At 36.2% G+C, this 25616-nt stretch overlaps 2 protein-coding genes across 4 annotated transcripts in view; both read right to left on the minus strand.

The window, feature by feature from the left end:
• Window positions 1-25616, minus strand: part of FBP7 (F-box protein 7) — a 250043-nt gene that overhangs the window by 213008 nt on the left and 11419 nt on the right. The window lies entirely within an intron of this gene.
• LOC149548192 (uncharacterized) lies at window positions 2688-5948 on the minus strand. Its single transcript, XM_089792237.1, has 5 exons — window positions 5092-5948; window positions 4648-4946; window positions 4108-4505; window positions 3787-4010; window positions 2688-3676 (listed from the first exon to the last, which is right to left on the minus strand). The coding sequence occupies exons 1-3, from the start codon at window positions 5508-5510 to the stop codon at window positions 4348-4350; spliced, it is 876 nt and encodes a 291-aa protein (XP_089648363.1). The 5' UTR covers window positions 5511-5948; the 3' UTR covers window positions 2688-3676; window positions 3787-4010; window positions 4108-4347.

Here is a 25616-nt window from a genome sequence, read left to right on the forward strand (position 1 = left end):
ATCTCTTCTCCATCTACTCCTTTTTTAGCGAGATTATCTGCTTCTCTATTACCTTCCCTATAAATATGTTTTATGATTATTTCTTCGAATTGATCAACGATAGCTAGAACATATTCAAGTTTAGAATTAAGGATCCAATTTGGGGTTTCTCTTTTTCTTAATGCATTTAGGATAATTTGTGAGTCACCTTTGATAACTAATTTGTTAATACTTATCTCTCTACTTAAGAGTTATTGAGCCTTCTATCAGGACTCTAATTCAGCTAAGTTATTAGACATTACTCCTAAAGGTTTGGCACGTTTAGTTAGTCATGATCCATTATCTGAACAAATAATACATCCTAAGCATGTTGGTCATGGAGTACCTCTAGAGGCCCCATCAAAATTCCTGTAGGAAGTTCGCATTTACATTTTTTCCTAGCGATCTTGTTGGATTTTGTGTATATCATTGGTGGATTAATTAGTTTAAACCAATTTTTACGCATATCTGCATCTCGGTCTAAAACGGAATCTTCCTCCTTATATGAGTTTCTAAGATTATTGTTAGCTACCTCAATAATGCAAGCCTCCAATTTATTAAAAAAGGTTGTTAGAGCCATCTTTTCATTACAGAAAAATTCTTCTATTCCTTTCTTTCCATAATTCCCACAGCATGGAAAGGGATATTTTCCATAAATTACTATAAACCTTGGAACAACCATGTTTCAGCCAACTTTTTTTTTTAAATTATAGGTTATCAGGGAATGTGGTTTGCCAATTCAATTTCTTACATAACCAATACCAGAAATTCTTAGCAAAGGAACAATCAGAAAGTGTTCAAAAGTTTCAGATTCTTTTTCACAAAGTGAGCATCTAAATGGTCCTTCAAACCCATCTTGATAAACCTATCTGTTGTTAGAATTCTCTTTTGAAAAGCAGCCCAAAGGAAGATACCTGCTTTCGGAAGACATGTTGGATCCCAACATAAATTTAGAGGGATGTTAATCTTATCCCATTGTTGAGAATTTATTATTTTTTCATACCCTAGTTTGACTTTATAATTTCCGTCTTTCGAGGCTCCCCAAATTAATTTATCTTTCCTATCTTTATGATTTGCATGTCTACTTTTTTAAAATTGATTTAAAATGTATTTTTAAGTGATGAAAGTGGGGTTTCATCTAGAGTTTTGTATTGCCTTGCTCCATATTGATTATCATTAATTTTAATTTTATAATCACTCACATTCTTACCCCATAGAGCTGAAAGAGTGTTTTTGATGTTGATAGGTACATTTACACTATCTGGAGAAGGGAGCCCATCACATGAATCTTTCCAAAATAAATCATCTTGCCCTAAATTGATATACAAAGTTAAATTATTATCTATTAATGGGCGGTAGGTCAACATAAAGTTCCAAATTCTTGAACCTTTTGGAGGATTTTTAGTTCTAAACCAAGACAAAGGATTATTATTGTTTATATATTATGACATAAAATTTTGGCCCATTTACTATTATGTTCTTTAAACATTCTCCAAATATGTTTTGCCCCTAGTGCCTCATTTTGCCAATTCAAATTTTGTATACCTAGGACTCGAAATTCTTTAGGTCTACATATTTTTTCACATTTCATCAAAGCTTGTTTTTTCTTATCTCCAGTGCCTTTCCCTAAGAAGTTTTTAAGTTTTGAGTCTAATTTCCTCTTTACACCTTTTGGTAGGGGAAGACGTGACATACGATATGTGGGGATGGCCAAAAGTACTGCTTTGATCATAGTCATTCTTCCAGCTTTAGCTAACCATTCCCCCAACTTCCCATTTTTTTATCCAAATTTTCTAAAATCGTATCCTAAGCTTTACTTTCTCTAATGCCTTTTTCAAGTCGAATACCACAGTATCTGCATGGAAAGGTTCTTTTTCTGAATTCCATTATTCTACAAATTTCTCTCTCAACTTCCTCTTTGGTATTAATAAAGAAAATCTCTCATTTGTTAGCATTTATCCTTTGACCCGATGCTTCCATATAATTATTTATTATTTTCTTAAAATTTTGAGCTTCTTCCAAAGTGCTTTCTCCTATTAGAATTGTATCATCTGCAAATTGTTGATGTGTTATTTTATGGACCTCCTCATTTACTATGATTCTTCTAATTTTCCTTTAAGAGCCTTTATTATAGCTCTACCAAAAGCTTCTTCCATAATAATGAAGAGAAAAGGTGACATAGGATCCCCTCGTCTTATTCCTCTAGATATGCTAAAACAACCTTTTGTAGTACTATTTATTAGAAGGGATATTTTAGGTGTCGAAATGCAGTTATGTATTAAGTTGATACATTGAGAAGAGAATCCATAAGCTTTGAGTGTTTTGAATTGGAATCTCCAATCCACTTTATCGCACACTTTTTGGATATCTAACTTCATTAGCATACAAGATTCCATAGTTGGAAAACTCGCCAAATGCAAAAACTCGCCAAGCCCCCCAAAAGTTTAATCGGGAAAAATTCGGCGATTTAAAAAAAAAACTTGGGAAAAACTCGGGAACCTAAAAAACCGCTGAAATTTAATTAAAAATACATTTATTTTGCAAAATTTAATGAGAAGATGCATCTAATAAGTTAATTAAAGACAATACAAAAGAAAGAAACAAAGTTTAAATATATATATAAATGCATAATGCGTACAAAATTGCATTCTCATGCAGAATGCTCATGGTAGGAAGCAAAATAGTAAATTACTAAATAGTTTCAATCTGTCAAACTAGAAGTAAATACTAAAAGTCTAAATACATCAATACAATGTCAATCACATCTTCCTCTTTCCACTTGCACTAGCAGGAAAGCGAGGGGGTCTAGTCCTAGAAGAAGTGCCCTACACTGGGATAGGGCGTGAGCTACGTGACTGTGAACTCTGTGGCTGTGCCACCTCGCTCGACGTCCCTACTGACTGGCTCGGCGTCCTAGAAGAGGATGCATCTCCTCCTAATGGTAATGCCTGATCCTTGCCTAAATCATCATCATCCTCGTCCTCATCCTCAATGTCATCCATAGTGAACTGAAAACCAGTGTTAGCCTCCCCCTCCATGGCCTGCCTCTCCAAATCAGCGATCTCATCTGGTGTAAACAATGGACTTGGCTCCTTACTGTCCAATCAGAATAAGGATCTATCTCATCTAGATCAAGTGGACCAGGTAGTTCTAAGAGTTGTGCATTTTTTATGCGCAACTTAAGATTATAGTGCACACATAAACAAGGTCATTAAGCCGTTTTTGAGTCATTCTGTTTCTTTTCTTTGTATGGATGGACTCAAATAAGCTCCAATTGTGCTCACAATGGGATGAGCTACAAGGTTGGGATAGGACTCTAAGAGAAAATTTCCTTAAATTGGGGGTATTGCCACCCCAACTTGCCCACCAAGTCTCTGCAAAACAAAATTAAAAAAGTTATAAAGCAATAAAAAAAAAAATCAAAAGCACAACTTATCAATTAGCAAAAGTTTTAAAGTTTGACACTTTCCCTGGTGCTTGAGTAGATCTTGCTCTTTTTGCTAGCATAGAAGAGAACAAATGACCCCTTGATTTCACATAGATTTGTTGTTCGGTCACAATAAGGTCTCTCTCCTCTTCACTTGATATCATTCTCTCAATGCATTTAGAGAGACCTTCCATGACCTCTCCATTAGGATCTGAGTAGGAATCATTAGCCCTAAAACAAATAGAAAATGATATCAAGTCTTACTACACAACCTTTAAAAGTAAAGTAAAATAGAGACTTATTAAAATCCCAACTTCAAGGACAATCAATTATCATAGTACCTGAATTTGGGATTGAGGAAGTAGCCTGTTGCATGAATAGGTTGGTGGAGCATATTGTTCCACCTCCTATCAATTATTTCCCAAATGGGGTCAAATCTGAGACTGTCCCCATGATAGTAACTTCTAACAGCCTCTTTCGCCCTATCCATGGCCTCATAAAGACCTCCCATTGGGGATTGCTGCCCATCACATGTGCGCAAGACTAGAACCAAGGGCAGAGACATCTACATTTGAAATTTTAAAAATACAAATTAGTTAATAACATAGTAAGTTATGAATTGATAATGAAACTTGAATAAACTAAAAATATAATGAAGTTACCTCCACAATCTCCTTAGCCTTTGCAAAAAAGCTATCATCAAAGACTATTCGTGCCACAACCTCTCCTTCGGGCTTCTTTGAGTAAGGTGAAGCAACCCAATCAGCACACACAAACATTTTCTTCAAAGCCAATATGTGGTCAAGAATACTTTGCAACGTCAAGAAGACCGTTGCAAACCTTGTCATAGCAGGTCTCATCAAATCTTTGCCTTTAGTGGCTTTTCTCATCAAACTGAAAACTCATGGGTGATTATAGATATATTTTGTGACTCGCCTAGCATCTTCCACAACTAGACTCACCCAATCAAGTTTTCCTATGTCCTCCAAAAGAAGGTCAAGGACATGTGCTGCACAAGGTGACCAAAAAAGTGTGGAATGCCTCTCTTGGAGGATTCTACCTAAAAGATTAGCAAAAAACCAATAATTAGTAACAAACTTTCCATATTTAGTATTTACAAATTACATCAAATCTAAATTGAATAATACCATAGCATTACATTCATGATTCATATTGATTCAAATATAAAAAATTCAATCTACCTGCTGCCACATATGTTGCTGCATTATCTGTGATTATTTGCACCACATTCTCTATTCCCACCTCCATGACAACATTCTCCAACATTAAAGCCAATGTGGCTGCATTTTTCACTTTGTTGGAGGCATCGACAGATTTCCAAAACACCACATCATCTTTGCAAGCAATCAAGAAGTTAATAATGGTTCTACTTCTTCCATCTGTCCACCCATCAGATAAAATGGTGCAATCATACTTCTTCCACTCTTTCTTTTGGTCTTCTATCAACAATGTTGCCCTACCAACCACTTTGTTAAGCAAACTACAAAATTTAGGTGTAATATTAAATAAAGTGTAAGTGTTAGTAAAAAATTAGGAAATAATTTATAACAATTAAGATTTAAAATATAACAATGAACTAAAGTGAATCACAATTATTTACAATTACTAAATAGTAAAATACTAACCTTCTACTCATATCCTTCCGATTAGGCGGCTTGTACCCTTTGCCTGATATTGTCATTGCATTCACCATATTGACCCAATAGGGACTATCAGCGGCGTTCATTGCGATATTGTTGAAAAACCAAAAATCAGCTGCTGCAATATCAGTTTGCTCATGCACCTCCTTAAACCATGCAGTGCCCTCTAATGATGGTTGTGCTCCAGGTGTGTTCCTGGGCACAAAATAACCACCTATCCCTGATGGGGATCCGAATGGTGATGATGAAGAAGTAGGAGATGTAGAAGAAGTGGAACCGGTAAAAGAGAAATTTTGTTTGCAGATCCGTGGGCCAAGAAGAGATCCTGGTATGTTCTCAAGTGCTTCTTCTTCCTCTTGCATATCAAAAGGAGCTCCTTCAGATTCAGCTATGGCTGCCATCATAGCTAATTTTGCCCTCTCCCTATTCAATTTTTTCTCTTTAGCAGCTGCAAGTAGGGCATTGATGAATCTTTTTTCTTCATCAATTACCTTGAGACAAACATTTGAGTCATGTTTCTTTATGCCTGCAAGGTGATATTTGAGGCGGTTTATGCCTCTAGAAATATTCTCTCACAGGGAATGCATATCACCGTCCCAATATCATTTGGACTTGGAGCTTCATAGGCATACCGCCATGCCTTATCTCTTGCATTTTTAGGCCGAGTGCCTATATATCCAGATGGGCATGGTGTTTGTGGCCACTCTTCTTGCGGGTTTGTCATTTTTTTAATGGTTGACCACTACCCTACACATAAATATATAGAAAAATGAATAAACAAAGTTAGAACTTAGAAGCTAGGGTTTCAAATGATTCAAACTTCAAACTTCAACCATATCCTTAGCAAACAACAAACTTCAACCATATCCTTAGAAGCTAGGGTTTCAAATGATTCAAAATGGTTTTAAATGATTTGAAAACATTTACAAACAACAACAAAAACAAAAGAACATTTTTTATAAAACTATAAAAAGTTTTCAAACTATGATAAGATGAACATACCTGGAAAGAAATTTGTCTTCTAAAATCGGTTAGAATCCTCTACAATCCACTCAAATCCGCCTTGAATCACTTGCAATCAGCCAAGAATGCCTCCAAACCTTCTTCTCTTCACTCCTCAAGGCTCTAAACAATGCAAATACAACAAAGAATGAGAAAAAACACACTCACTGCCGCTTTAATCCGTCACAGGCCGCATTCACCAGTAAATCGCGAGTTTTTCATTAAAACTTGCCGAGTTTTTGCCGATTACTCGCTGAATACTCGGCGAGTTTTTACCAGACTACCGAGTTTTTAAATCGGCGAGTTAACTGGTGAAAAACTCGCCGAGCTAGGAAACTCAGCGAGTTTTTAAAACTCGCCGACTACTCGGCGAGTTTTCCATCTATGCAAGATTCCTTCTTAGTATGTACAAAATGAATTAATTCTTGAATTATGATAATACCATCGAGAATTGACCTATTAGGAACAAAACTTATCTATTTCGCTGAAATGAGCTTTGGTAGTACTTTTTCAACTTTGTTGGCTAGTATTTTTTAGAATATTTTATAGATTGTATTACATAAGGCTATAGGCCTAAAATCTCTTAGATCCATATGTTCAGTTTTCTTTGGAATTAAATCTAGGAATGTATTGATAATTTCAATTGGAAGGGATCCAGAATTCCTAGTTGCCTCAATAGCCTTCTGAAGGTCATCTCCTAAAGAAAAAAGTTTGGAAGTCATCAGGGCCCAAAGATTTATCAAGATTAAGTTGAAAAAGGGTATCTTTAATTTCTTCTTTGGTAAATTTCTTATTTAAATTTTTATCATCTTTTGTCGTTATTATTTTTGAAATAGATCCTAAAATCTTATTTTGGGCTATTTAATTTGATGATTCGAAAATATTAAGGATATCTGTATAATAATTCACAAAGGTTTCCGCTATCCCATATGGGTTTTCAATTACCCTTCTTGAATTATCCTTGATTTTTGTTATTCTATTAATATTTCTCCTATTAATAGTACTATTATGAAAAAAAATGTATTTCTATCTCCTTCTAACAACCATGTTTCTCTAGATTTTAATTTCTAGAATATTTCTTTTGCTAGGATATTTTCCTGTTTAGCTAGAAGTTCTTTTTCTTTGATATATTTTTCATTATCCATTCCTACCCTAATTATTTCTTTATTTAAGTTTTTCAATTCTTCATTCTCTACTTTTTCTTTAACTATGTAATGAAAATGATCTTTATTCCATTTATTTATTTTTTCTTTCAATGCTTTCAATTTGGCTATGAAACAAAACATCCTTGATCCTTCAAATTTCTCTTCATGCCACCATTTATATATTATTAAGAAATTCCTTATCTAGAAACCACATTTTTTCACACTTATATGGGTTTCTTGATGGTTTTTGTGATTTGCCTATTTCTAGTCTAACCGAATAGTTATTAGATCCCGCATTAGAGAGAATGACTAAATTGAAAGGATATTTAAAAGATATTAAATTTCATTTAAATATAAATCTGACCAATCTTTCTACTATATTACAGAAGCCAGCTCGTCTATTATTCCATGTAAAGACCCCATTAGATCTTGGAATGTCAATAAGGTTATCTTTTGCGAACCATGCTTTGAAATTTAACGTACCTTGGTTAATAGTCGAGGATCCACTTGCTTTTTCTTGTAAATCTAGAATTGCATTAAAATCTCCCCCAATGAGAACATTTTATTGTGGATTTAACTCTAAATAATTGCTAATCTCATTCCAAATTTCTTTCGTGTTCGTTGTCGACATTGGCCCATACACATTAATAAGTAGGAATTGAATTTCACTTTTGAAGTTTTGTACTCTCCCCCCCCCCCCATCCAATTATTTTTCGATACAAGTGGAGTAGAATCTAACATCCTTGGATCCCATATAATACCAATCCCAGCTGAGCCCCCTACTGAATCAACTAGTTTTGTTTTCCAACAACCTAGTGTTCTTCTAATTTTTTCTCGTTCTTCTTTATTAAGTTTCAATTCTTGTATTAATACTAAATCTGATCCAAATAATGTTAAGTTGCGCTTGAGTAAGGACTTTTTGTAGCTTTATGGCTCTGTGGGAAGGAACTTCCCCTTCCCTACATTCATAAGAACGATAATCTTTTTATGGTTGCTAGTCAGTCTTGTAGTTGCTTTAAGTTTAGTCAAGCATTTCCTTCCTCTTTTTCTGCTTTGTTTTCCACATATTGGATGTTGTAAACATTGCAAGTTTGCCACAATACCAAGATTGTCTATATTTTTAGTAGCGTTTTGCACACTTGCAGCAATAGATTCATCTTCCATTTTATCTAAATGTTTTTTTTCTGATTCTCACATGATTTTGTTACTAAATCCTCTCTGATCCTTGTCCATTTCTTTGCCTATTATTTTCTTAATCTGACTATTTTCACGATTTATTTTATCTATAGCTTGCTGAAATTCTTCTAATTCATGTATCCTGAACTCCTCCCAATTTTGAAATTTTCCTGCTTTGTTCCTTTCTAGATTATTCAAGCCCCATTTATCTAGTATTTCTTCTTGATTTATCAATTCAAATTCCCTTTAAAATGTCTCCACCTCAATAGGAATATATATACAATCACCTTTTCTTTTCTCTACTTTTTCTCATGAAGGTGAATAAGATTTCATTTCCTTTTATTTTACATTATTATACTCTTTGATTGTTAATATATCTGATTGTTTATCTTTCCCTCTTCCTACTAAAGTACCTAAGACTGTTTTTATCTAATATTGATTCACAATTTCCCTTGGTATCTGTTAAATTGTATTTTGCTAAGTTATCCTCTAAATCCTCATATTCAAATTCTTCCTTATCCATTTCCATGATTCTTTCAATTAACCATTTTTTTCCTTCATTGCTTCTTCACTTTCTTCATCTTTTTCTTCAACGTTGAGATTCTCAAGGAAGTCTTCTTCATCTAAATCAACTTCATCAAAAGGAATAGGGGATTCAAGTCGATCCTCTTTGTTCAATGTTATTTCCCTAGCTTCTATTTATTGATTTTGAACATCTTTTCTTCTAATTTCACTCTTTTCAAGATTAGAAGTAAACGTTTGCTCATTTCTCCTCTCTTTTCCTTGCTAGTTGCCAATCATATTTTCTTCTTCAAGGAAATGTCTACCTCCTTTTGGGGTTTGTCCGAACTTAACTTACAATTTAAATTTTATTTTTCCCTTTTCAGATTAGTAGCCTCATTATCTTGTTACCTTTCTATTTCCTGAGTTTCCTCTCCTGCATTCTCTACTTCTACATTTCTAACATTAGATTGATATCTTCTATACTAATCTCCTATTCGAACACCCTAGGTTGTTTTCTTTTATTTGGCCTTTTGTGCCTAATTATTTCCCCTCTTACCATCTTTGGTTTTTATTAGTTTCTGATTTTACCCCCCTTAAAAAAAAAATCTCTTTTGTGCCTTCTTGGGTTGCTAGATACTTGGTTTTTTTGATATCTCTATTAATATCTTCCTCTTGTTTTGGTGAATTTAAAGGTAGAGCCTTATCCATTCTTAGCTCAAAATTAGTTTCAATATTGTTATACAATGTCTGTTTCAGAGGCTCTATCAGATTCTCTCTATACATTTGGTTGGTAGAAAGGAGAATATGATTACCTGTCCTTGGGGTTAGATTTATGTCTAATTGATCATCACCTACTTTTTGACTTTCACAGATTGTAACCCCCAATGGTGATGTTTCTAGACTTAACCTCATATCATTTTCCAAAAGTTGATCATTTATGTTTGTGTGGGAGTTGTGAGCCTTTTTTGTAATAACCCCGACTAATTATAACTTCAACAAACACCAAATTCTTTTATAATTCAATTGTTTGGCATTTTGTCGAACACTTTGCAAGGAAGCTCAAATACCATTGTAAATATGATATTTTATTTTAATCATAATGCCATTAAATTTAACAAATTGCTCACAACTAATTATGACATCAACCACAATTTGTCAGATAATTTCAGCCATATGAATTCTAAGAGATGAATACAAATACTGAAATATAATTCTGAAGATGACTAGTAATTCACACTAACTCTGAGATTATTCATTAACCAACTAGGCTGCAATATAGCAAATCATTTTACAATTGGACAGAACCTGTTACTCCTAGTTTCAGTTTGATTTGTAGTAGATATCCAACATTTGCAGGTCTGGTCACATGCATTTAACAGGTCTGTAGTTGCACCATGTACTGGTAAATTATGCACGCCCAGCTGTCATTAGAATGCTAGCATTGCAGTCTCCTAACCACAGGCTGAATGGCAAGATATCGGACCTTTCTAGTGGTCCAATCCTTGGTAGAATTCACACCAATTATAACAGTAACGGTAAGGCATTAACGAGCCCCAATTTGCAGATATAGCTTGCATTCAAATAACATAATTTAATCACCAAACTCTTATGACAAATTGCTCACAAGATGAGACCTTTTTGATACCTTCTTGTAGTATCCAAATGCTGCTTCCCAGGATATAATCAGCAGCCACAAATGCCCAAATCAAATAGCTATAATGCAAATACAATTTGATATAATAAATTCCAATGAACCTCTTCACAATCTCCAGACAATCTCCAGCAAGCAAACTCTCCTTAAATCAAACAATTACCACAGAACAAATCCCTCCTTTAGACACAGTTAAAATAGTAAGGAATGATGGCAGATTGCTATACAACAGCAGCAATTCGCAATACAATCTTTAGAACCACTTCCAGCTTTAGACCCTTATACCTCAGCAAGGGCACAAACTTCAAAAACTCAAAAAAGCCACAAAAGCAACAAAGAAAATAAATATTCAAGCATGCTTTTCCCAATGAAATGAGCTCATATTTATAATGTCTTTGTTGACAAAACTTTCCCAAACAACTCAACTTCTAAAATTGTGAAAGTTTCCCAAAGAACTCAACTCTTGAAACTTTCCACCTTAACTCTTTTGGCAACATTTAATACTTGGCTTAGGCATAATATTAATGAAATAAATGGCCCCTTCCAATGACGACTCCATCCTCAACTTTAGTGATATATAAAGTTAAATTATAACTTTATTAATCAGTCATTTAATAATCTAATAATAATTTAGCCACTAAAAATATTATAACTCCCAAAATACTCATCATTTAAATATGTCATCTGAAATAGACATCACACCTATTATTTCTCCATGTGACCAAATGCATTTTCCAAAAATAGAAAGGGTCAATCTCAATCAACACCCAACTTACCACAAATAGTAAGTACACACAACTAAGCCCAAATGAAGTCTGATCTAAGCCAAACAAAGACCAACCTATAACTTACTAAATTGTGGAGAAGATAAGACCCTCCCAAGCCAAGCCACTGCTTCAAAAAACCATCTATCCACAATAATTAGCCTACAAGGATCACAATAATAAATCAATCTCTCAAACTCGATACTAGCAAAAATGGGGACATTACATTTTCCCATAGAAAAAGTTGATTGCAAATGGCATTATGTATCAACATTGTGTCCTTCATCAACTTGTTGTTGTAGTCTGGTATTTTCTCTTATGTCTTCAATAAATAGATTTTGTTTTATACATTTTTCACATTCTTCCAGCATTGTAATCTCGGCCACTATGGCTGAGTTATCTGGGCAACATCTTTCATTCTCCATTGTATCCTCAACATAAGAATTGTCATATCTATATTGCTCGCATTGTTGGAGCCTGTTAATATTACTGTCAACTTCATTGATTTTCTTTAGTTCTTCCTCTTCATTGTCTTGAATATTCTTTTTGTTTTCTTCTTGTTCTGTGATGTTGTCTTGAATATCTTCTTGGTGAGGAGAGGGGTTGCTACTTGGGCACTCTTTGTAGTCCCTATCTTCTTCTTTAATTTCCCCTTCCTATATTTCCTTATAAGGTTTATATATCAAACTTTCCAAACGATTCCTTTGTTTGGTATTATTGATCAGCTTTGGGGAACTTGCTTCTAGTTTATTCAGTTGATCCTTAGGTTTTAGTTGCTCTATTGCCTTGTCAAACAGTTAACCTTGGGGATGTCCTGCCTAGATCTGAAGTTTTGCCCATATATTTGAAGCTTTCTGCCTCTGTGCCTCTCTTAGATTCCGAACAATACTGACCATGCCATCCAGCTTACTGAAACAATACTGAGCATGTGGCTGATCCTTTTGAGTCCCACAAACAAAAAAGTCATCCACCTTCCCAGTTGTCTAAAATATCCTATCGCTCCATACTAAAAGAAAGTAGAAAGTCCAAAATATTTAGCTACTGCAACAGTGCTCCTCTAACATGTAGCCTGAAACTATGAGCATATTAAAGAAGCAAACTAGATATGGCTTCCCCCTCCATGAAAGGAAGTGTAACAAACCAAGTGCTCTCATCATGCTCAACATATATGATGATAAAGTAATCGTAGGGACTCAATAGATTAGAAGGATCAATCAATGAATACTCAACAACACTGTCCTTTCTCCAAATAGGCTCCTTGGCCATATTGTTAGCCAAATTACTATCCAAGACTGATTTGTAATCAGCCTTATGCCCCTTTGTCAAATGTAATAAATCAGTCACATCCTGGCTGCAGTCAATATCAATCTGTAACTCTTGATCAAAAGGTGTTCCATCATCATACTCAAATAGTGGATTCCCCACTACCGAATCAGCATCCATCTCAAATAGTGAATTACTATGCTTCATCCAATCAATATTATGCTAGTTTAACGTACTTTCATCATATGAATAACTATCCTCTGGTGTTGCACACAAATAGTTGATCCAAAAGATGCTTCATCAATCCTATAGTCATCATCCAATGAACATGCAGTCATAGTGGAGGGAGACTCTCCTAAATTCTCCGGTGGCTATAACACAATACTATCAGCTTCATCCCTGCTAAACTGCCCATATGACTGAGTTTTAACCTTCCTTTTCATCCCTCTCTATAAGCTGAAACAATTCTTCTTTCCTTCCACCCTCAATTTTGTCCCTTGTTAAGAATGTTTACAATTTTTGCTCACATTGTTTGATGACATAAGTGACCAAACTACAAGCACCCAAAGAAGTAACATGTATTTGTTCCAAATCAGCCAATATGGTGCATAAGAAGTGTTGTGAATCATCATCACTCTCTTCAATGATCAAGGACATTATGGACTGCATAAAGGATAAAACATTTGTCTTGTTGATCCTTTTAATGGCAATTGAGAACTGATGGAACATTTCAAGAATTAAGTCATCACAACCAAGATCCAACATAATCATTCAAGCTCTATGTTTTGCACCATTTCTATAATACTGACTGTTTTACAAAAGATGGATCATGGGTATTACTCAAACCTTGAAAACTTTCTTCAATCAATTAGTATGCATACTGCTTTCATCACTTCCTTGTTGTAAGGATCATGTGGTGTCGTTATCCTCATAACATGAAAAATACAACGAGTGATTGCAAGTCTTACCTCTCTATCAGGATGCCTTAACAATGCTGACTTAACCAAAGGAGTCACAGCAAGAAGGATGTTCACTTGTTTACTCTTAAAGCCTGGCTGTTCTATTGAGGATAAACAATTCTCAGTTGCTCCCAATTTGCAAAGTAAATCATTCTTTGATTGAGCTAAACATGCTAGTTTCTTTTCTATACTATAGAGCTTTTCTTCAAGGACTTGTTCCTTATCCTTGGCAAGAAATTTTGGTAGTTGCCTGAACATATTTTTTTGGTGTCCCTAAAATACTTTTTGCCAAGTTTTTTCCCGACTGAATACCACTGTTCTGACAGTTTGATGTTTATATTCTTCCATCCACTAGACTATATGCAATCAGTCCTTCCATTATGTAGCTTCAGTGGTGGTCCTTATTTGCAGCTTCAAGGCTTCCTAAGTAGATCTAATCCAGGAAGAAGTATAGAAACAAGATAGTAGCAAGGTTCAATGATTTCACATGTACAATAAAGTTCTCAGAACTGCAGTAATTCACTCTAATTGGGACTACCCTGTTGTAGGAACTACAAAAGTGATAAAAATGAGACAGCAGTCATTCATATGCATAACAAAGATCGATTTGAAGCAATCTGGAATTGTCTCTCGCCAATTTTAATTTAGCCAAAGACCAACGCACGGAGTACTATTTTAATCTTGACACCCTTACGCCAATATTTAACTTATTGCAAATGAGAAATTGAGGAGTCCAACTATGCACAGGAACCTTAGAAATGTTTGTTGTTATTGTAGATTTCTACTTTGCCTGCAAAACATCTGAATTTACACCTTGAGTGAACATGCTGGAAATAGTTATTTCAGATTTTGTAGCTGTGTTGTTGCAACAACATGCACTAGTACCAGCAATATAGATTTCCCAGCTCAGTGTGATAGTCAGTAGCTCCTTCCTAGGCTAACATGAGTATCGGAAACCACCCATCATTTCCAATAACGGATGCAGCAATTACTCAACACCATAATGTCATGTCCAAAATGAACAAACTGTTGCTAGACCCGTATCCTTCCAAACAATTCGCCTTTCCATTCTATAGCCTATCTGCCACTATTATGCGAACCAATAGATTATATTGTGCACATGCAATTTGCTAGTCTCAATATATTCGATGATATTATAGTAGAAACTTCCTATAAGCATGAAGATAACTACAGATGTTATATTTCACAGATTTAGTCCCGAGGTGTTCCAATGTTTCAATTCAGTGAATAGTGTCGCCTAACACTTGGTACCATTTCAAATTCATGCACTTGAATCATTTCATCCAATTTAGAATTTGCACATGCTGACAAAGTTCACGCTTTCCCTTGTTGATTATCTATTCTCCTGAATGGAGAAAATGCAAACTACTCAGGACAAAAATCCAAGTTAGCAATTCACGCCAAAACTGCTTCCCAATGACAGAAAATTTCAACCTCTGCCTCTGTACAGAAAACCAGATAACAATGTAACGGCTGGAGATAACTCTGTCACTTCACCGTTCTGCAAAACCTTTTCACCATGCCCCCAATAACTACGAGCTTTAATAAAAATTCAACTCTCATTAATTTTCAGGCATTTTATGAGGAACATTGCACTATTTAGATATTCCCCAACAGACGATGGAAGATGAGAGTTATTTTTGTTTTAGACTCGCATGCATTTCAAACTTTATCTTTGTTGATGATTCACCTTAACTTACCACACATAGTAATAATATTTGGAAACAATATTCTCGGCAACCTTAATTTTCAAAACATTACATCTGTCTCTGCCAATAGCTCCTCGTCTCCATAGACTTATGACAACCATACAAGATTCAGTTATAAACAATAGGGCATTTATGTCACAAAGCACCTCCCTGCAAACAAGTATCTCCACATATTACCACACTATTATATTAAATTAGATCCCCCATGTTAATCCAGTTGTCGCTTCAAATTTTTGTCATGTGATAACCACAAAAACGGACGTTCTCAATTTTTGCAACACAACTCCTGCACAAACACTGTAATCTCCAATCATGACAAATTGCCCATAATGTTTACATCGAGTCCACATATATTAGCATTAGTGAAATATTAAACCCAATATATTCAAAGAATATGAACTCTCATCCTTGGGCTGCAATATTATACAACAATCTCCATTGTCTGGGATAGTTTGAAGCTTCTAACTTCACGGTGTTTACCGTATGGGGTAAATAGTTTAATGCATACAGACAATAGACAAGAACATGTAACACAGCAGTACTCCTTTTATTATTTGCATATATGCCGAAGAGATTACATAGTGCTTCCAATGATGATTACAACCATGATCCAAAGTCCATTCTGGACGGTGTACATATACCTTCCCGAAGGGGTGACTCGACTATCGCGTCCATTCGGATATAATTAATTCTACTCGTCATCTACATAATAATTACCGACTACATGCTAATCTACCTGTTGCCTATTTTATAACTTAACCGACAACATCCGGCAATGTTGAAAACAGAAATTCACAGCCCCAAATAGGCGCCTTCAAATGCCAATGCCGCTGGCTGGTAACCCAAACAATATCCACAATTTTTGCAGGAAGCTCAACACAATGTTTTTAATAAACTCGTCAACACATTATGAAATAGAGTATATAACATTAATGTTTGTTATTCAACCTTCCCAAATATCAATGTCTCAAACATTAGAAATCAAATTTATCAAACTAACACCAGTATTGAGTCGGACCCACAACTCAAATGTATGTAATTTACTTTTTTCCTTCGTTATAGATTTGGTTACAATATTTCTAATGGCAATTGAATTCAATAAGTCTGATTTCAGTAGTCCACCAATATGGGACCAATGCTCCTTGCATAAGAAACATTTAACAAATTATCAAGCCATTATATGTATCCATCTGCTCAAATAAGACTGAATTATTTAAGCCCGAAACTTTAAAATAATTGTGGCTTGTTAAAAGTCCACAATGCATTAGGCCTGTTAAAAAAATATATCCTAGATGGCTATAGGAATTTTATTTCTACGGAGAATTTGAAATAACGAGATGGCTTGTGCTCAATTTGTGCTATTTTCCATCCTTTGTGGCTGGATTAAATGTGCATCAATTTCCTGTAATCTCCATAGCCCGTAGGACAAAGAAATGCAAATTTCATTCAAAAATTCAATACCTCCTTATATCCATTGATTCTTCAGCAAAAACAAATAATTAATTCCACCCAAAAAGCTTCAGGAATTTTTTTAAAAACATTATTACTCCTAAACCTCATAGGATGGCAACATACACCACTCTGATACCAATGTAATATCCTATCCAGATATTCTATTCCAATTTTCCTCAATAAATTTCAGAAACATAAACAGAGAACTCATGCAATAATAAACAGCAACATTAACTAGCAAATAACCAGCAACTACTCATTAAAATACTCTAGATTTCGTTATTGCATTATAAACCAACAACACAATAACAATCCAATCATAAAAATAGTAATAACAATTAGATTGGATAACCAGATATGAATCTGAAATGCAACTGTGAACTCCATCGTAAATTCATCACAGATGATGAATCGGGGCTACGTCCAATCCACCAAAAAGAACCAGCAGGTTTGCATCCTCGGATCCTGAATAGAAGCTGAAGTTTCCTTAATTTCTCCAAGAGAAACTATTGAACAAAAGTCTACACCCTTGCTTAAGGTATGACCCTTAAGCGACCTTGTGTAACATGGAAACAATCTCCAAGCTGTGGGTCTTGAATTGTGAGATTAAGTCTCCGGAGAAGGTTGGCCTCCTTACAATCAGGATGCACCTAACTACTACTTTGAAGGAAAAGGGAGAAGGAGATGCAGGAAAGTAAATTATTGAAAGGGAAAGGGGGGTGATGCACCTAATTGAAATGATTGCAACTCTGCTCAAGAATGCACAACACATTAATGAAATGCCCAAATACACAGATCCTGACTCTATTCTACTCCCAAAGAATCATATGCAAGTTTAGAACTAATCAAGTGCTGAACGGAAAGACATCTTCACAATACAGCAATCATCAACAATTTGAACGCAACATGCAAACCTTAAAAACTAGAAAGAAACATTCAAAACAAGGCAAGATACATGCACGAATAATGAATGGAAAGAAGAGGTAAAGAAGAGAGCTATTTCATTAATGGAAAGTAAGGAATACAGTTGCAGAGCATAAGACTACAAGAAGTAAACATGACAAAATAAGGAAGAACCTTGAAACATATTTACAACTACCTTTTATAGAGTTTAAGCATAACTCTGATGTTACATTGAGTTCAAACTCCAACCAAGTGGAGTTGAGATTGCAAAGGGGAGCAATAATTGAGAATCAAAAAAAAATCTGATCAGATGCACGTTCTCATACATCCGATCTTTGCGTGCAAATCAAGCCCTGAAGAGATAGAAACAGCGGCCATAACTGCATGGTTGGTTAGATGGATAACCCAAAGTGGCAAAATAAAGCAATTTGCATTTAACAAACATAGAGAACACCAAAAGGTGGTTGTAGACAATCCAGGATTGATTTTCCATTAATGAGCTGCTTGGTTCCATGTTCAATAATGCCAAATCAGCCAAGTCATCGGGTCAACTGAATTCAACCATCCACCTTTGCCACATGGCCCAATATCATTTAAACATTATGCCACCTTGCCCAGCATTCTATCTTTATATTGACCTATTGACTGCCTCTGTTCGCGGCTTTGCAACTCATTTTCCTCTTTAACTATTTGATCTTGTGAAACCACAACCTTCCCGATTTGTCTTATCGCTCCTTTGCAGCCTAATGTCTCTTCAGCTTGCTAACTGTTGAGACCCTATGATAACCATAAAATTAACTGCTCTGCATCTTCATAACTACCAAAGCTTAACATCTCTCTAACCGTGCGATAGTGCAAGAAAGGAAATCTCCACTTCGCGACCTTCAAACCTTAACCACAGTATAAGCTTGCGAGCAAACAAGCATTCCGCACCATCGCCACCTTAACCCTGGGATAGCCCTAACCACTCACGATGATCCGATGAAGAGACCTGATCCCACCATGACATGTGGAGAATGCTCACTTCCTCGCTTTCCTTAAATTTCTTGCATCTTGATAAAGCGGTAAAGCACGAACCATAGATATGCATTTGATCAACGGCCACGATAAAATTGAAACCCTTTGTCATAGTCAACACCTCTGACCAATCAAAACATGCCTTTATGCCAAATCACTCTGACACCTTTCTTTTTTGCGACCCACAGCTGAGTCAAGTCCCACCAAGTCCACATGGTGAATGCTCACTTCCCCGCTTTGATTAAATCTCGAGCACTTACACAATGCAAGGAAGCGATAACCGTTGATCAAACAAGATCGGACGGCTATGACCAAGCACTTCTTTCCTTATGTTTCACATCTCTAGCGAATAAAAACTGGACACCTGGAGCATCATATAGTCAACAACCTTTTTGGCAATTCGTAGCATGGGTCGGTCCCACCATTTCCACGCATCAACTCATTGCTTCCCCACTTTGGTTAAATCTCGCACATCTTCAAAATCTAGGGAAACGCACAACGTTGACCTTCCTTTGATCTGACGGTGTCAAGAAAATAACAGTTCTTCATTAAACCTGGTGCATACAACCAATAGAATCATGTCACTTGGACCCTGTACTGGCATACTTCCTTTTTTTGCAGACCACGAACAAGCGTGGACCCACCAGCTCCACGTGGCAGCTGGTCGCTTGCCCGCTTTTGCTAAAGTTCATGCACCTTCAAAAAGCGGAGAAACACTCGACGGGTAAACCTTCACCTCAAACACTAACTGTCTAGTTCAAGGCTTTTCTATAGCAAATTTAAACTTCTGGAGTTCTCCGGCTGGCAAGGTCCTCGAACTCAATTAAAATGAAAACTGGATGCTGGATAATGGTTGAATGCTTTGTATAATTGAATAATAATTAATTTGATTCTTGTAGGAAGGAGGTTATAGATTTTCTGACTTCAATAATAAAAAGACCAATGCCTCTAATCATCCGAGCAATAGAGTCAACTTCAATGAATTTTCACGTACAACTTTATAATGTTTTATGCACTTTACTACCAACAATTAAATAATCAAGATGCCACAGATCAAATATATATGCAATCTTAAATTAGTCCAAATTGAACTTTAACTCCTCTAGTAGGGAGACAAACTGGACACAAATACGAAAACAACTATATATTTCACAATATTTGTGATGATCACATTCAACATGCTAAATGACCATGTCGACTTATCCGACATTTAAATTGTATACAAAATTCCAAATAATAATTACAAAGGACGATTCATCTGCAGTTTAAATCTCCACGCCATTTTAAAATAAACAAAGGACTTTTTATTTTACTATTAAAATAAAATAATTGAATTTATATTACAAAGTCATATTGAAAATCTATATATTCTTGCCTACAAGCATCAAATCCATTATTTACAATTATCTTATAATTCATTCAATTCAAACACTCAGCATTCAGTTTCATTTTAATCGAGTTCAAGGATCTTGCCAGTCGAAGAACTCCAAAGCTTAAATTCGCTTTAGAAAAGCTTTGAACCAAGTGATCAGGTTCGAGGAGAAGGTCTACCTGCTTAGGTGTAGCAGAGCCTAAAGTGCAAGGGAATCAAGGTGATTCTCATTCGTTGGCCAGAACTAATTGAAGAATCCTGTCAAGGAAGTGGTAGGCTCTTGAATTTCCAGCTTGCAATTTTGGGAACCAACAGGATCAACTTAATGCTATAAAGAGAGCAAAAGGTCGAGAAGGAATAAGATGAAATGCCAGAGGGAAGTGGAAAAGTCACAAGGGAATAGGACAAAAGCCAAAGGGGAGTCGAAGAGTTTTAGTTTGTGTATAAAAAAGAGAAAGAGGCTCAATCCTAGGCATGCTTGAATTATTGATTCAATTTCAATTTTCTCTCTTGTGAGAGTTATTCAGAAAGCTTCAGTTTTTAGCTAGTATGAGGACATAGCCTCTCGTGTCGGCAGATAGTAGATGCAAACCCATTGTCCGAGGAGACATCAATTCAAGTGTTCCACATGCACTTACAGGCTCTCATTCTAGTATTCCAATCTGATTGTTAATCTGTATTTAAGATTCGATTTGTTAGTGTTGGTTATTGTATTGTTGTTGTATAATGCAGTAACGTTTAAGGAGTTTTATGAGAGTTTTTTGGTTTTATCATTTTGGATCTATAATGCATTTCTTTATGCTTGAAATTGTCATGTCCCCAATTTTTGGTGACAGTTCGATTTAATTAATTTAATTAATCTGGTTGTCCAAAATAATGCATATTTTATAAGGACGACTAATTAATTATTTTAATTAAATAAATAAAAGATATTAAGTTAATTATTTATAAAGTTATCAAATAAATAAATATTAAAAGATAACTTTATATTTAATTAATTTAATAAAGTGACTTGGATCATAAAATATTTAATAAAGTCACTTAAGAGATAAGATCGAAAATGTTCTAGAAGTCTCTGGAGAAGATGGAGAGAAAAGAATAAATAGGCACCCCGGGGCTCCATTCGAATCAAGCAGTTGTTTATTTCTCTCTTGTTATCAGATTGTGATTTAATCACATGTGCATTGTGGAACCTAGGGTTTTCGCAATTGTCACAGTTGGCCATTGAGAACGATAACTCTCAATAGGTACGCAATTTTGAGGATGTGAAATATCATCTGAATTATTGCAGATTGGAGGTGACATTCAGTCATTTCATCGGGGCAGAATCTGTGGCCAAGGGCCTACGTTGGAGGAACATTGTGTGAATTATTTGTAGGATAGAGATAGCTGCAGTATAGAATCGCCTTTGTTCTTTGTCAACCAAGATTGAGGAAGAAGATCCATCCTTGTTAGCGACGGCTGGAAGTGTATATATCTTCATCAGCAATAATAATTGGGACGCATCATCCCTAGAGCAAGATCACAGGAGCCAGCTGGAACCACTAGGGTCTGAATTATATGCAAGTTTAGCTACCGTGAGCAAATCCTACAACAGTATTGTGCAGGCTTTGAAGCGGAACAACAGGACAAGAAGGTGTATTTTGCGGAAGACTTAATAAGCACACGCAGGTGAACTTGAGTGAATGATACAGAGTTATAATAAATTGGAATCAAGGCCAGTCGCGGTAGAGGGATATACGGTTTGAAGGACTCACGGTTTCTTTGGAATCTTTGCAAGCTTAGATTTGGCAAACATGCAAGGGCAGATCGCGAGTTGATACGCTTTCCTCCAGCACACACCACAGGGGAAACTCATTTGCGTCAAACTCGGATTGAAGACCATTAATCACAGCAAGTTGATTAATAAGAAGTCGCATGCGGATTAGTTGCAGAGACAACGACTCCATCTACATTTGCCCCTGCGTTTCCTGACCCCGGCCAGTAGCAAACTAGAATGGGCATTACTCAGGGATTATCGCATGAGAGATCTCAGTCTAAAAAACCTTAGGCCAGGGCGGGAGTATATTGCAACTTTCAGCGTCGGCTCCAAATTATTGTGCCACTCCAAATACTATCCTTTGAAACCGGCAGACTCAGTTCGGAGATTACAATTTAAAAATCGCTCAAACACAGCAGTAGCGGTGACGGGTTACGGACGAGTTTGAATATGCATCCCTGAATTATGGGTCTAATCGCAAATATAGAGGGAATAGTCGCCATAATCACTGGAGTAAGTTCTGAATAAAACCTGTGCGGCAGTTTCTCAGAATATAATCAGGAAAGAATATCATCAGAAGCGATTCATTGGACAGTGGGAATAAGCGGCACCAACATTCTTCCAGTTTGGGAAAACAAGACAGATTCGACCAACTCCGGCATATCATAATTAATGGAAGGACGATTATCCAAGTTTCTTTCCTAAGTTTGTCTAGTTATGACTCTGATTGCTATAGTACTTGAAATAAAATTATAACGAATTAATTGTGTTTCATGCCAAGTGTTTAAAGAATTGCCATACTCAGTTAGTGAGGTCCATGAGAATGTTATAACCAGATCTACTGCACATCAATTCTAAGATGGAAGTTAACAGGGTCTTTGCCATTGTACTTTGTTCTGAAATGTTTATTAGCTTATAATAAAATTACATTGGAAACCTTTCATTTCTGAACCAGTTGGTCAGCACTTTGCCAGTATGAGCAGCTAAGGGCTATTACAGTAATAACAGAGTTTGTTGGCTAACTGTTTGACAAAATATCGAACCCCTTGAAGTTTTAAGATTTTGGTGCTTAAAGAATCAATAATCCTGTCGGGGTTATTTCAGAAATCCTGAATATTATTCTAAAAAGAACTGGTTATTATCTTGTGGAGAATCTTCTAGTTTTATTGACAAATCATTTTACATTTGCCTATTTTGAGTTTGAATATTATAATTAAGAAGAAGCTGGTTAAAAATCTGTTGGATTTTGAACCGGATTCGATTGTGCTTGCAATACATCTGCATGTGTTTAGTTCAGAATATAGTCAGGAGGGGAAAAACAAGTAAATATCGGGTTAGGGATATTTCATTCGCTTCGAAGGAAAAATATAGCAAACCCCCACCAAAGAAGCCTTTGTTGGATGAAGCTACTAGACACGAGCTCAGGAGGAGAAATCTATGTTTCAACCGTAAGGAATCGTGGGAACCGAGGCATAGATGCTTAGGAAAAGGAAAAATAAACTACATTGAGGTCATGTCAAACGATGAGGAAGAACATGCGGATTCAACACAAAAAGGAGATAGCCAATAGAAGGCTCCCAAGGAGGCTAGCTAAAACCGTACAAAGAGGAACACTGCATTGACACGATGCAAAGGCACCATCGCTCTTGGCGGTAGCTTGAGGTGCATGGTTTCAGGGTACGGGGAACCCTCCAAGGACAAAGGGTCATAGTAATGTTGGACAGTAAAGCCACACTCAATTTCATAAACTCGTCACCTTTAAAAAGAAGGGGTTTACCTATAGAGACACACGTAGGATTCCAAGTCAAGGTGGCAAGAGGAGCATTCTTATCATGCACCCACCTAATCCCCCAATTGAACATTACCATGGGAAACCACATGGTGATGGAGGACTTATTTATAGAAAATCTAGATGACATGGAGATTATTCTAGGTATCCAGTGGACGGAAACTTTGGACGAGCACACACAGAGCTTCAAGCGGATGGACTTCTCCTTCGTAGTTGGTGGAAAGAAGGTTGTCTTGAGAGGAATGACGAATGAGGGACTGAAGGAGGTTTCAGCACAATGGATGGACGCCATTTCCCGACACGAAGACATTGCTTGGGAAGCACATTGCTTCATTTCGACAAAACCTATAAAAGGGCAACAGGCGTACTACCAAGAGGATGAGCTTTAGGACATTCTGGATAAACATAATAGTGTTTTTGTCAACATTCCACCTGGCATTACCTCCCCACTGAGGTTTTGAGCACATCGTCAAACTGGAAGTTGGCGCCAAGCCGATCATCACCACTTTGTAACGCCATCCCAAGAAGTTTACAGATGGGATTGAAAAGACAATTTGGGAACTACTCGACAAGGGATGGATCCAACCTAGTTCTAGCCCCTTTGTGCCATCAGTGGTACTAGTTAAAAAAGAATGAGACATTACGCATTGGTGTGGACTATTGTGCGTTGAACAAGAAGGCAATCAAGAATAGATACCCTATTCCTAGGATCAATGATCTACTAGATGAGTTGCATGGAGCAGTCTATTTTTCTAAAATAGATCTATGTTTTGGATATCATCAAATCTACATGAGAGAACAAGATGTGGAAAAGATGGCTTTTTGATGTCACTACAGACATTATGAGTTTTTGGTCATGCCATTTGGGTTAACGAATACACCAGCTACATTCCAATTCTGCATGAATTGCATACTCAACAAACAATTGGGAAAGATCTTGTTGGTATTTTTTGATGAGATTCTTATTTACAGTAAAACATGGGAAGAGCATTTGAGGCATTTAGATGAAGTCCTCAAAATTATGGAGGCACAATGGTCGTTCACCAAGTGGTCCAAGTTTGAGTTTGGGATGACAGAAATATTATACCTAGACATGGCGTTAATAGATATGGAGTTCGGGTTCACCAAGAAAAGGTGCAGGCCATTCTTGATTGGCCACGACCAAAGACTCTCGAAGTTACAGGGATTCTTTGGATTGCGCAATTACTACAGGAGGTTTGTAAAAGGTTTCTCTTAGCTCAGCACACCATTGACTAATTTGACTAGGAAAGGATCTTTTTAGTGGAGTAGACAAGCACAACACACCTTCAATAAATAAACGGAAGCAATGAGTACTTGTTTGGTTCTTGCATTACAAGAGTTTACTCAACCTTTCATCTTGGAGTCCGATGCCTCTGATGAGGGCATTGGTGCAGTATTGATGCAAAATCAGCACACGATAGCTTTTGAAAGTTGAAACCTCACACAAGATGAACAATATATTCCATCTATGATAAAGAGATGTTGGCCATTGTGCACGCTCTGCCCAAGTTTCGACAATATCTAGTGGGTGCCAAGTTCGTTGTGTGTACCGATCACAACAACCTAAGATACTTTCTAGAACAGAGGGATTTGAATGAGAGACAACAAAAAATGGTAAGTAATATCCAGGCCTTTGATTTTGATATTGAATATGTGAAAGGAAAGAGTAATGTCGTGGCAGATGCTTTGTTAAGAAAACCTGCCATATGTTCTCTATCCCAAATTTCAGTTGATTGGAAGGCGTACTTGTTAGTGGAATACTCCAAGAACACTTTTGCATGTAAGCTAAAGGATGGCGACATTCAGGACGACAAATACAAGGTAGTTGATGACATCATCTACTACAAGGACAAGATATACTTGGTACCTGAGTACACAACGAAACAAAAAATCTTAAAGGAAATGTGCGCCTCGTTGTTGGTTGCACACTTGGGGTTATTCAAAACCTATGGACAAATTAGGGAGAGATTTTCATGGAAGGAAGTCTTGCAATATCAGCGGGA

The sequence above is a fragment of the Cupressus sempervirens genome, chromosome 7 (genome assembly GCF_028749045.1).
Source record: "Cupressus sempervirens isolate cs-2001-9-10 chromosome 7, ASM2874904v1, whole genome shotgun sequence".
In the NCBI taxonomy this organism is placed as follows: Eukaryota; Viridiplantae; Streptophyta; class Pinopsida; order Cupressales; family Cupressaceae; genus Cupressus; species Cupressus sempervirens.